Genomic DNA, 13011 nt, shown 5'->3' on the forward strand with positions numbered 1-13011 from the left:
TCACTAACCTACTCTCTCTAACCTACTAAGTTTGTCATGATGGTGATGACAAGCCATCACAAGGGGGGGGGGGGGTCAATTGGTTTGAACTTACTTCACTGATACTAGAAAATCAAAAAGGAAGATACAATATGTAACAAAATTGTATAACATTTTATTTCAATGACTTCAACGCTTGAACACAGAATATAACTCTCCGTGTTTTGAACAACTTAAGACCACTAATGAATTGAACATAAGGCAAATGTGCATGACAAAAAAAATCCAGATTGATTGAGGAGAACAATCACCAAAGCTGTAAATGCATTTTAACACCCGCACACAGATACAGCAAAAATAATAATACACTTTGGATGACCGAGGGATGACCCGCTATATACACTACTTTACTGTCAAAATACTAATAGTTCCCATTAAGACACCGATCCTCTTAATACTATGGCACAACTTCTCTATGCACACCAACTACATGACCATTCTGAAGTCGGTTAAAGTGTATCTCAGACTGGTACTGCATAATGAAGCTTATGTATTCCACATACACAATCACTCAAAGAGCACATTTTACCAAAAAAGAATAAGAGAACACGTAGCATAGTCGTTGCCATTCATAATTATTAACGTTATTCAAAGGGTCAGAATTAATTTATATACAGTAGTTGCGTTGACACAGCCAACGCTAAGGACCAGACTGTGAAATTAACAACGTCCTTAATAACGCATCCACAAGCTTGACACAGGGGGGGGGGGGGGGGGGAGACAGTGAACAGCATATTCAATTCACTGCCAAAAAAATCCACAGTAAAACTTAAGACCCTGATAATACACAATAACAGTGTAGTAATACACATGTTTACAAATACCGAGACACAAATACCATTTGCACTGGACATGAAGGGAGTGTTTCTTTTTTCTTTTAAAGAATTCTTCAACAAGGGGGGGGGGGGGGGGGGGGCAACCACTGATGTGATAGTGGAGCTCCAGTTACATCACATTCTTGAGGTAATTAACTTTAGAGATTGGGAGACAGTAAAATATACAATTTATAGGGAATTGTTCTCCAGTACTCTTGACTCAAAAGTACTCTATAAACAAGAAAACTTGTGTTGCACAATTATGGTTTTAAATTCAACTTGGAAACATAAGGTTGTTACCAGTAGTACAAAAGAGAGGGCACCACGTAAAACAATAAGAACACTACATCTTTATCTTTATGCCAACACGCACACACACACACACGCACGCACGCACACACACACACACACACACACATACTTTTGGCAAGTCATAATTTCCACATGTACAGTACAATAAACCACAAAACAACGTTCAAATGTGGGTGGATTACAGAGAGTTACTGTGGTTTACATTCACATGGTTCCTCTGGATGGGAAGTATGTGGTTCCTGTGCTCCACGGATGGGATGGTTCAGGTTGGGAAACGACAGGCATAATGGAGGCACACTCCTCTCCTGAGGCAGAGGTTAAGGAAGGACTTTTTGTTTTCTTTTATGACAGACTCTGGCCCCCCTTCAGCAGAGAATCTGGGGGCCTGGGGTAGTAGCCAGTGGTGCACGGCTTGTTGGGAGAAAACCTGGGGAACTTGTAGTCCAGGGGGAGATCTACAGAGAGAAAGAGAGTTTAATCAGTAAGATCAACCCAACACGTCCTGTACCAGCCCATTTAAAAAATTATATATATTAGATTAGATAGTAGTTATTAGATTATATATATATACATTGTAACTATACTTATTGTAGGGCAAATATAAATGAGAGGGCATACATACCCTCATCTTGCACCTTGACTTTTTTACACTGCCTACTTTTGTCCAGAGTTAATTATATTGTTATATTGTTTACACTGCCTATTTTAATTTGTACTTCTCCACTGTACTATAATTATATGACCTGTATCATGTCTTCTACCTGTACCTCCCCTCCCCCATGCTGATATGATGCCTGGATTTCCCCAAGGGGATCAATAAAGGAATATCTTATATTATCTTCTCGCTTAAAAGGTGTAAATAAAGTACTAATCGACCACATGAAAAAGCAACATAATGTACGTCATGTTATAGCCATAAATAATATATTTACATAGTGTCTCGGCAATGTACAATGTGTACGTATTACAAATAAGTACATACAGTATATTATTCAATATTATAACAATGTAAGCTGTTTTCTGAAAATGTTATATCGGGCACAGCTCTTTGACCATGGTTGTCATTAACACTTTCAGCGCCAGACCCGAGGATAGTCAGGTTAACTGGCCAGCGGTTGAGCGCCATACCAGAGTATAGTTGGGGTTTAATCGTTATTTCTTTTATTAGATTTTTTTATTCATTTCCGGCTCACAGACCTCGGTGTTACCATAGGAAATCATTCTGAGATCGCTAGAGTGCAATACCGGCCACATCCTGCTAGGTGGCAGTATTGCCCACCCTTTGAAACCTTATTGCACACCGTGTGTTACATCTAAACTAGTGCTGTCAGGCGATATGTAACTAATTAATTAATGTAATTAATCGCATAACCATTTTAGGCCTGATATTCTATTATTCTATAATCATATTTCAAATTGCATGTGTCCGGATGGCAGAATTCAGTGCTGTATCTACAAAACCTTGTTTAATCATCTTCCCTTTATTCATTTGCTTAGATTTTTCAGGTCTGGTCAATTTTAGCATGGTGTTATTCACTGTCAAAGATAAAAAAAATAATTTAATTGATATTCTCATCACAATTTACTCAAGCATAGTAACAGACACAGTATTTCTGACACTGGGAATACATTCCCTGAGATCCATAGATGTAGATACAACTTTTTTTTTAAATAAACTTTGCGTTAATTTTCATAATGCGATAATTTGCTGTGTAATTAATTAATCTAATTAACGCGATAAACTGACAGCCCTAATCTAAACCCCTCCGGGCGCAGACATTTTGGTTCAGGCAAGTCTAGCGGTTCACCCGATCACATTGAAACGCGTCCAATGCCCCTCGATGCATGTGTTGTGCCGGATTATGTCGGGACCCAATGGACACCAATACTGGAAATCGCGATCAAACAATTGGAATATTCTTTTTGGGATACCTCCTAGTAAAGGTAAGGACTATATGACATCAAGCCTACTTTGATCCAACCATGATTTCACATCGATCGCAACGATCATATGTAACATACTCCAAAACGTATGCCGTTGCTGACGATCAAAGCATCAAAAAACACCCCCCCCCTTCATGCATTCATGATGAAACATAATACCTACCTATTATATACCTTTGAATTGGAAATAATAGCGTGTCCAGGCGAGCAACGCCAGCGTTTTTAGCAAAATTCACGTATTGCTCCATAGCGCCGTTTTCAGGAATTAGCCAGGATCACTCTGAAACTATACAATATTCACCACGGTATAACACGCGAACGTATACATGAAATTTCTTTTATGAAAAATGTATTCTTTTTCACATGTTGAACGATGGATATGTTGATGTCAAATGAGCCATAGTATTGTATCCATAGCTATAATATAGAATATAGATATAGCCCTGCAAACACCGCCATGCATCCCTATCTCTTAAAGCGGTGGCCCAAAGTGTTAATAGTCAGTGCACAACGTTAACATTTGCAAAAACCAAATAGGCTGATTGATACGTACAAAATATATGCGTCGCTACAAAAACACGTAAATCCTGGGTGTGAGTGAGTGTTGCGGCACGGCCGACCTGGGTTCGATTTTCGGACCCGGCGTTCTTTGCCGAATTTCTTCCCCTGCTCTGTCTCCCATTCTTCCTCTATCTCTCTCTCTACCGGACTGCCCGGTAGTAAAAACCAATACAAATCGACCAAAAAACATAATATATATATTTTTTAAATCCTTTACGTTATTTGCCGTGGTCATTACATACCCATTGTACCTTTTCTGATGAGAACATGTTGTCTGTACATGCGCAGGCCCCCTAGAGCAGACCACTGCAGAGATTATTATGAAGGCTGTGTGCTGAAATGTATCCGTTTGTACTAGTCTGTCTGCTGCCCACTGCATTAAAGACACACTGGAGGATAATCAAGACGAGATTTGCACTACAACTCATACCTCATTGCACCTTACCCTAAGTGTACCTGATCCCATTGCTGCATTGTACCTCATTGTTACTCTTTTTTTTTTTACTCTGTACAGTATATTGTATATACTGTATGTATATTGATTGAACACTTTGTTTACGTACTCTTGACTTTGTCTATTTTATACTTTTTATCTATTTTATCTAGCACACTCTCAGGAGCCCATACAGAAAAAAGCATTTCATGGAAAAATATTCTGTATTTTACTATGACAACTATTAAAGAAACTTGAAACTTGAAACCACGCACCCAGTTAAGAGACTATTCAATACATTTGAGCTGTGCTGTGGTTACTACTGCAAATGCCACCACCGAGCTATTACAACTAGGGCTGGGCAATAATTCAATATTATTCTCATCATATCAGCATTGTATTGCCATTAAATTACGATACCGTTGCGCACAATTCTGTCATCTAAATGAATGATAGCAATCCACATATTAACTCAAGATTTATCTTCAATATTTGAGGGGATGTTATTCGAGTTGTGATTTTGTGTACCGTTCACATATCGTGATATGTATCAATATCGGTAAACATTCCAGATGATTATCGTGATATTAATTTCTTTCACATTGCCCAGTTCTAATTACAACCACTGCAAATTTGTATTTAATGCCAAGTCCATGAGGACTGCATTGCTAAATACCCAATGGCATCTAGTCATCCTTTGATTACAGAAGGCCTACACTGTCTGAAGATAATTTAAAGAGACACTTCACCAATAAACAATGTTGATATATTATGCACATAACCTCACACATATCCCAAAACAGTTAACAGAAACTGCCCTGTCTCCACTAGCCAGGATTTAGCCGTGCTGTGGCCTATCTGGCGCACAGTGAGCGTCTCCATTGTCTTTAGAACTTGGCTGGACCCTGGCTGAGACAGCCACCTTTCACAACCTGGCCGGATCTGGCCAAAGCCGGCTGGGACTATCATAATGTGTAGCTTGTTGGTGGTGTGGATTTTGAAAGGTTGCTTAGCAACCAGACACTTTACAAGACATTCAATGGACATTCAAATGGGGGACCCTGATGTAAACAAGACGAAAGTCTTTCTCTGGTCTGCATCCCCTTAACAATTGTGTGTATTGAGCTGTACTGTATTGTACCCATTCTGCAATCTGTTAATAAAGTTTTCAATCAATCAATCAATCAAACACAAACCCAACCCTACCATACCATGCTAGACCATGGCTAGCCCCAGCCAGGCTGAACATTAGTTATTCACACTTACTGAGATTATTAGGGATGCCATCGGAGGACATTGAATCCTTGTGTTATGTTGTCTACAGCTCAATGAAATTATTAAACTGGTGTGGCGATAAGAAAATAGCGAGCCAGAGACGTATTTCGAGTCGAGGTATTTTACTTATCTTCACACATAGCATTTACAATAACAACAAAACTAAAGTGGTATTTCACCTTTCCCATAAACCCTCGCTCTTATAGGCACAAGCCCACCTTAGTGGATGTCTCTTACATGTGGGTCACCACACTGGTATCTTTTATCATCAGTTATTTGAGTTTTAATTAACACAACACAAGGAATCTGTGTCCACCAATGACATCAATGAAGGACTCAGGAGCTCTCAATAACTAAATTAATGTGTGCTAAACTTATTTGGGTTTTGGGATATGAGTGAAGTTATGTGACCCTAGTTCTGAATTGTCAAACCCTAGCCCCATCTCTTACTTACCTACCAATGATGTTGTTGATCGGTAGAGTCCTTCCTCAGCACAACCCATGCTGTTCCTCATAACAGCTCCCCTTAGTTAGCCACAAACCAATAAAGTCAATGGGGTCAAGCTCACTGAAATCTACTTTGTGTGCACTGTGGAGTACATGTCAGTGAGCCTCAGGCAGCTTGTACGGACAGGAGTGTGACCCCATTGACTATGTATTGGTTTGTTAACTATCCAGAGCCAGTATGACGAACGGCATGGATCGTGCTAAGGAGGGATTCTACAGATCAACATAATTCGTAGGTAAGAAATAGGGGCTTATATGTCAAAAAATCTGAAATGTCCCTTTAAAGTACGATCAGCTATCTGGGAGTGGTTACCTCGCTCAAATATTTCCCCTCTTTCCTCTGGAAACTGACCACAGGTCTGCCAATCTAAACCATTGCAAGAGGAAGAAACCTCAAGTCTAAAAGAAACATGACTTAATAATAATAATAATAATAATAATAATAATAATAATAATAATAATAATAATAATAATAATAATAATAATAATAATAATAATAATAATAATAATAAAAAAGTAGTCTCCTCCATGCCTGCTATGTGCTCCACACTGGGGATGGCCATAGTGCTGTATTTGTGGATGCAGTGGCCGCACCAGGTGAGTTTCTGCCTCTCCTCATCCCCTCCGCCGCTCTTGTGAACATCAACAAAGTAGGATCCCCACTGATCTGACGCGGCAGAGGGTGCCTTCATACCCCGGTCCTGAAACAACAAGTTGAAAAACAAAAACGGTGTAAATGTGAAAAATAATCGTTCACCGCTGATCTCGGTCAACAGAGTGAAACTCCGAAAAGGTGATTATGGGGAAACTTCCAACAGACTTCAATAATATAATAATAATAATTTAGGACCTGCTCCGAGGTCATCAATTGGCACACATGCGATGCATGCATGCAATTCGTATCTGCGATTAACCCATCCCGTCGTCCTTCCCCCCCAAGGGCAGCCGGGAGCAGACAGGCGCAACGTGAGCCGCGCCAGGGGACCAATCCAAGTGCTCCTGTCCGTCTTCGTCAAGGACGCCACAGCCCTCAAGGATCTAAGCCCTGTGGTTAATTCTCAGAAATATAAATAACCACTTCTTCCAAGAGACAGCCTCGGCTGTCAGCTATGTTGGTATCTTTTATAGATAAGGAAAGTGCTGAGAAGCAGAGAGCACCTTCAAAACAGGAAGTGGGATGTGATAAGCTATGCACCAGACCAGACCAATGCAGAGGTTTGCAAATAATAAACAACATATTATTTCAAAATGTACAATAGAAAAGGAAAGAGTATTAAATGGCATTCATACTTTTTCACTTAACTATAATAAATACATAGATATAATGGCATTGATAACTGCCAAAGTTATCACTAAAAAGCATCATATTTCTACTGACATTTTCTGAAATTAAATATTACAGGGAATGGAACTGAGAAGAAAGAAGAAGACAAAAAGAAGAGAAGGACAAAAGAAAAAGGATGAAAATCATTTGAATGCCAGGAGGCTCTGGAGGAGGAGGGGCTCAAACCTCTGGCCTCATTCACCACAACCAGGGCCAACGTTATGGGACATGCGCCAACTATCTTCTCCAGAGTCAGACAAGAAGATAAGATACCAATTTTGCCATCTTCAGGTATAGTAACATTGCCGGGTTGGTTATTTATTATATACCTTACTATTGCTACTATGTATGCATATATATATGCTTATATTACATGTATTTATTGCTCCCATGTCTGCCATGTCTCCCTGTGAGTGGAGGTCTCGAGTGATAGTGTGTTGATATACAGGTCTGTCAAGGTGGTGTGATCTTCCCTGCGCCGTCCTTGATGTGGCCAACGGATGTCGACTGCATCAGCTGTTCTACCTCAAACTGCATCTGAGCGCCACAGGCGAGGTGGATCTGCTCTAAGTCGTCCTCAGTTGACCGGCGTCTAACCAGGCCGCTCTACTTCAACAGGATCCGAGGGGTTCTCCCGCCCCCTGGGGAATGTGACGTTGAGCTCCGAGCCTCGACTTTGAGCATTCATCTTATTTTCATACCAGCGCTCGTATTCCTATGCTTTTTTGTTATTAGCTCCATTTTATTTTAATAAAAAAGAAAATCTTATGTACTTTAGATACTATTGCTACCATGTATGTATGTATATGTGTTTCATTACATGTATATATACATATACATACCAATTATTTGCTTGTTCTATTCTCCATCCATCCATCATCCATAGCAACACTATATTATCACCGACATCCTGTTGGGAGATCCCCTTTGAACGGCCCATCTGAGGTTTCTCTCCTCCACGCCGCCTGTGGTGATATTGCTGGGTTTTAGTGAGTCGTCCCTCATCTTCATTGGGGAAAGTCTGGGAGTGATGCATATTTGGATTTTATGGTGTTTTTTGTTCTGGATCTATTGTGATGTTTCTTCTTGACCTGTAAAGCCCATGGGGACAATTCCATGTGATTTCGGGCTCTACAAATACATTTGATTTGATTTTGTCTCTGCTTCTGTGTGTAAGGGACATTCCGGCATAACGGAATAGGGCGCACCACCAACCCGCGCACATTATATAATATGAATAATAATAATAATAGGCTACACATTTTAAGTCTAATTCAAATAACATGCAACATGAGAAAATGCTAAAACTACCGACCCATGGAATATTGCTTCATCTAACTATCAGTTTCGTCGCATTAATGGAACAAAGGCTGACCACATGATATAATAATAAATAATAATAATAATAATAATAATAATAATAATAATAATAATAATAATAATAATAATAATAATAATAATAATAATAATAATAATAATAATAATAATAATAATAATAATAATAATAGGCTACATGTTTTATGTCTAATTAACACTTTGACTGCCGGGAAACGCTTTACAGCGTCATTCCCGGCCATGCTCAAGTTGCCGGAGGACGCTGTACAGTGTCCTTATATCAATATTTCAAAAATCTGCGATCGGATTCATATTTCCCATCCGCTGGCCTGAGATCCACCAGGAGGACCCACTGAGCTCTCTGGCGGTTCAGGAGCGCCATCTGGTGGCCGATCGGCGCAATCGTCAAACAGGAAGTGCTATGGAGGTTGTGCTGGTCGGCCGTATTACTTCCGGGCACTCTGTTTGGCTCTCGGGACTCGATCTCGACACAATACATAGCGATCGATTGCCAATAACTCGATAAACAACATGATTTGGACATATATACTATTATACAAGCTGGAAATGGACCCGATATTTCTACATACCATAATAGGTAAATGACTGTTCCACGCTCATCGCCCAACGGCGCGAGGAGGATACGGTAAGATTCAGCGTTATTTTTGATCGTATTCCATATAAACTGTTATGATGAACATATCACCCACACTAGATGAATGATATAACGCTGCCCACGGAATTATAAACGATCCCCCGCCCATCCGGTCATCATCAGATCATACGTAGATCATTCTAGAAGTACGTCCAATTGAAATTTTTTATATCGCCCCGATTGCCATCAAACTGTATTTCATCATCAATATAATGCATTTGGGGCTATATATCACGTTCTGGAGAAAGCTGCAGAAAGAGATGAAAACATACTTATACATTAGACCATACTTTACTATGAATATGTGAATGAAAAAGTTTAACGTTGCTACACAATGAACAATACATATAGGACTTTGAATGGGCCCTAATAATGGCAATGTAGCAATAGAATTTAAAAAGTTATAGCCATGCAAATAAGGGGTACTTCTCCATAGACAAATAGAGCCGGCAACCTATGGTATATAATGAATTTAACCCATGGCACCCAAAGTGTTAAAGTAATATGCAAAGTGAGAAGACGCAAAAAAAGGCTCGCGTGGAGGTTCCTCTCCTATCGTCTGCCCCGTTGCCAGCAAGGTCTGGCCTACATTTTCAAAAGCCTAGAGAAAGCTTGTCTTAACTAATCATCGTGAGTTATGCATGTCAATTTGATAGTACTTTCTATCCATCTATTCTATCCATGCTGCGTCTCCATCTATATCCAGCTCGGGAACACAGCATCACGGCATTCAGTCTGAACGCACACACTTATACCGTCTTCGCTAGGTTCAGTGTGGACAACACTGTCCAAGTCCACACGGAAGAATCCATAGAGTATCCATATTGTGGTATAAAGTTATGTGTGAAAAGAAGGCTTGAAGGCTGGGTCCGATGAAGGTCTGATGAAGGTTGATGGACTGAAACGTCACCCATGTTTTTAGGTTAGAATAATACATTGGATGTTTTTAACCTGACAGCACAGGGTTTCTGTTACAAATAAATGCTGCTGGAACACTGGAGACAGGGATCAAGCAAACCACGTGGCCAGTTTGGCACACTTAAATAGTCAGACTTCAACAGACTTTTCCAGAAAATAAAATAAAAGATAATTACCGGATAACGGAAACCAGATAAACGTGGGGACCCTTAAAATCACCTGTCAATTCCTCGATCTGACTATCCCTCAAAGTTTTATTCATGTTAGGTTTTTAATATATTAAGAGAAGATTTAAAGCCATGACACTGACATGGAGAGGGACAAGTGTAATATGACTCAGTCCTTCTTGGTAGCGTTGTGTTCTCATACTTGGTGGCTCGTGCTCTACTTTCATAACACTTTCATAACTCTCTACACTCTTTCACGTCTCTCATACCTGAAACTATCTGGAAAACTAAAATATTTTTCACACTTAGTTTTAGTAAATTATAATAACCTTAGTAAAGGTTGGACTACCTACTCCTTAAATTAATAAATAAATAAATAAAATAAAATAAATGGTCTGATCTGTCCTGACAACAGATTGTCTGAGTCGTCTCTTGTGGTGTTCCACAAGGAAGCATACTAGGACCGCTACTGTTCCTAATTTATGCAAATGACATGTCGTCAGCTTGTGACTGCAACTTGTTCTTGTTCGCGGACGACTCAGCCCTGCTGGTCTCTGACAAGAACAAGTTACAGGTTGAAAAAACCCTCAGCTCAGAACTCGGCACCTGGCTCGCTGATAACAAACTATCATTACACCTGGGTAAAACAGAGTCCATTCTCTTCGGATCAAATAACAAACTCAGCAAGACCGACAACTTCTTAGTTACAGTGGGTGACAATATTGTCACAAGGAAAGATGAAATTACATACCTAGGTTCCATCCTAGAGGCAAATCTTTCCTGTGACAAAATGGCATCCAATGTAATAAAAAAAAGTCAACCAACAAACTAGATTCTTGTACCGGATCTCCTATCTGGTAAACAAGAATACCCTGAAGACTCTGGCAGAAGCACTCATTCAAGGGTACTACGACTATGCTTGCACCTCATGGTACCAAAGCACCTCAAAGGCGCTAAAAACAAGATTACAAACATCACAAAACAAACTGGTCAGACTACTACTTGACCTTACTCCTAGAACCCACCTCACCGCTGCCCACTTTGACTACCCAGGATGGCTTAGAGTAGACGACAGAGTACAGCAACTTGCAATGGGCCTGGTCTACAAGATACACTATACGACTAAGGTACCCATGTACATGTCAAAATACTTCCCAAAGGTCAGTGAATACCACGACCACAACACCAGAGGGAGCTCAACAAATCATGTTAAACCCAGATTCGGCTCAAACAAGGGACTAAACACGTTTCGCAATTATGCCACATCAATGTGGAACGCCCTACCCAAAGCTGTAAAAGAATGTGAATCCCTACCCACATTTAAAACCGCTCTTAAAGAGCACCTACGGGAGGCTGCAATTCGAAACTGGCCACCGCTAATGTACAGTCTCCTCCCCATCATATGTATATACTCTCTGTCAGGATCTATAGGTAACAGTACCATCATATACAGCATATCGTATATGTCACAAATGTAACAGTACTATATACCTGTATGTCCCTATGCCATAAATGTCATGATGTCATGTATGTTGTGTATGTCATAAATGTCACTATGAATTGAAAATGGGGGACCCTGATGTAAACAAGACAAACGTCTTTCTCTGGTCTGCATCCCCTTAACAATTGTGTGTATTGAGCCGTACTGTATTGTACCCATTCTGCAATCTGTTAAATAAAGTTTTCATTCATTCATTCATTCATTCACTCTTTTCTCTCTGTCTGAAGCATGACATCCTGCACCTGATAATATCGCTGCAGGAGGGCCACTCAGTGGAGATGTCAGTGTGGGCATCAGAACTGGATGATATTACATCCTTGTTGGGAGGAATTTCTTCCTTGTTTCCTTCCTCACTATTAGTCAAGTCAGGTGCCATGAAATGTCACACAGGTTTCCTGCATGGTTAGCTTTCACTGCGCCTCCAACATAAACCAGTCTCAACACACTTGATTTTACAGGTTCTCCATGGGAAGTGAAACTGTGATGATATGAACCAACCACAGAATACTTACCAGACTGTAAATGACCCATCTCAACCTGCCCTCTTTTCTTGATCCTCCAATCACAACTGTTGCTTCCCTTGGACAAACCGGGGCAGGGCTTGAGATAGGTCAATTGGCAAAAATCCTTCCCTAATGCCTTCTGGGAGCTATCGCACACACAAACACACTCGAGTGCAAATGGATATTCAGATGAATGTGGACACATACAGTGGCGCACACACACACACACACACACACACACACACACACACACACACACACACACACACACACACACACACACACACACACACACACACACACACACACACACACACACACACACACACACACACACACACACACACACACACACACACACACACACACACACACACACACACACACACACACACACACACACAGAGTACATGGTGGCACTGGGCCAAGGGGTGGGGGGAGTGGTGGCTCGTTGAGACCAGGGAGGGTGGGGTGGGGGAGAGGCTCATAGAGGCCAGGGGGAGGGGGGGTGGTGGGGGAGAGGCTCGTAGAGGCCGGGGGGGGGGGGGGGGGGGGGGGGGGCAGCAAGCGCATTAAACGGAAACAGCTGCTCCTGTGAACTTGCCTCAAACTTTCCCTTCTTCTCCAGCGGCTCCACTTGGGCTTCGTTGGACTTCGCCGCGTCGCTCTTCGGGACGCCCTCTCCCTCCATTTCCTCCACGATCATCACGGTCTCCCACTTC

At 40.9% G+C, this 13011-nt stretch overlaps 1 protein-coding gene across 1 annotated transcript in view; it reads right to left on the reverse strand.

Annotated features, from left to right (window-relative positions):
* Window positions 1–134: 134 nt before the first annotated feature.
* nt5dc1 (5'-nucleotidase domain containing 1) overlaps window positions 135–13011 on the reverse strand; it is a 119014-nt gene continuing 106137 nt past the window's right edge. The window contains exons 11-12 of the mRNA XM_084315244.1: window positions 6419–6587; window positions 135–1621 (exon numbers count right to left, since the gene is read on the reverse strand). Of these exons, the coding sequence (XP_084171370.1) occupies window positions 1509–1621; window positions 6419–6587 (282 nt within the window). The 3' untranslated portion in view covers window positions 135–1508. The remainder of the gene's footprint in view (window positions 1622–6418; window positions 6588–13011) is intronic.

This window comes from Notolepis coatsorum (genome assembly GCF_963971535.1).
Source record: "Notolepis coatsorum genome assembly, chromosome: 5".
NCBI classification, from domain to species: Eukaryota; Metazoa; Chordata; class Actinopteri; order Aulopiformes; family Paralepididae; genus Notolepis; species Notolepis coatsorum.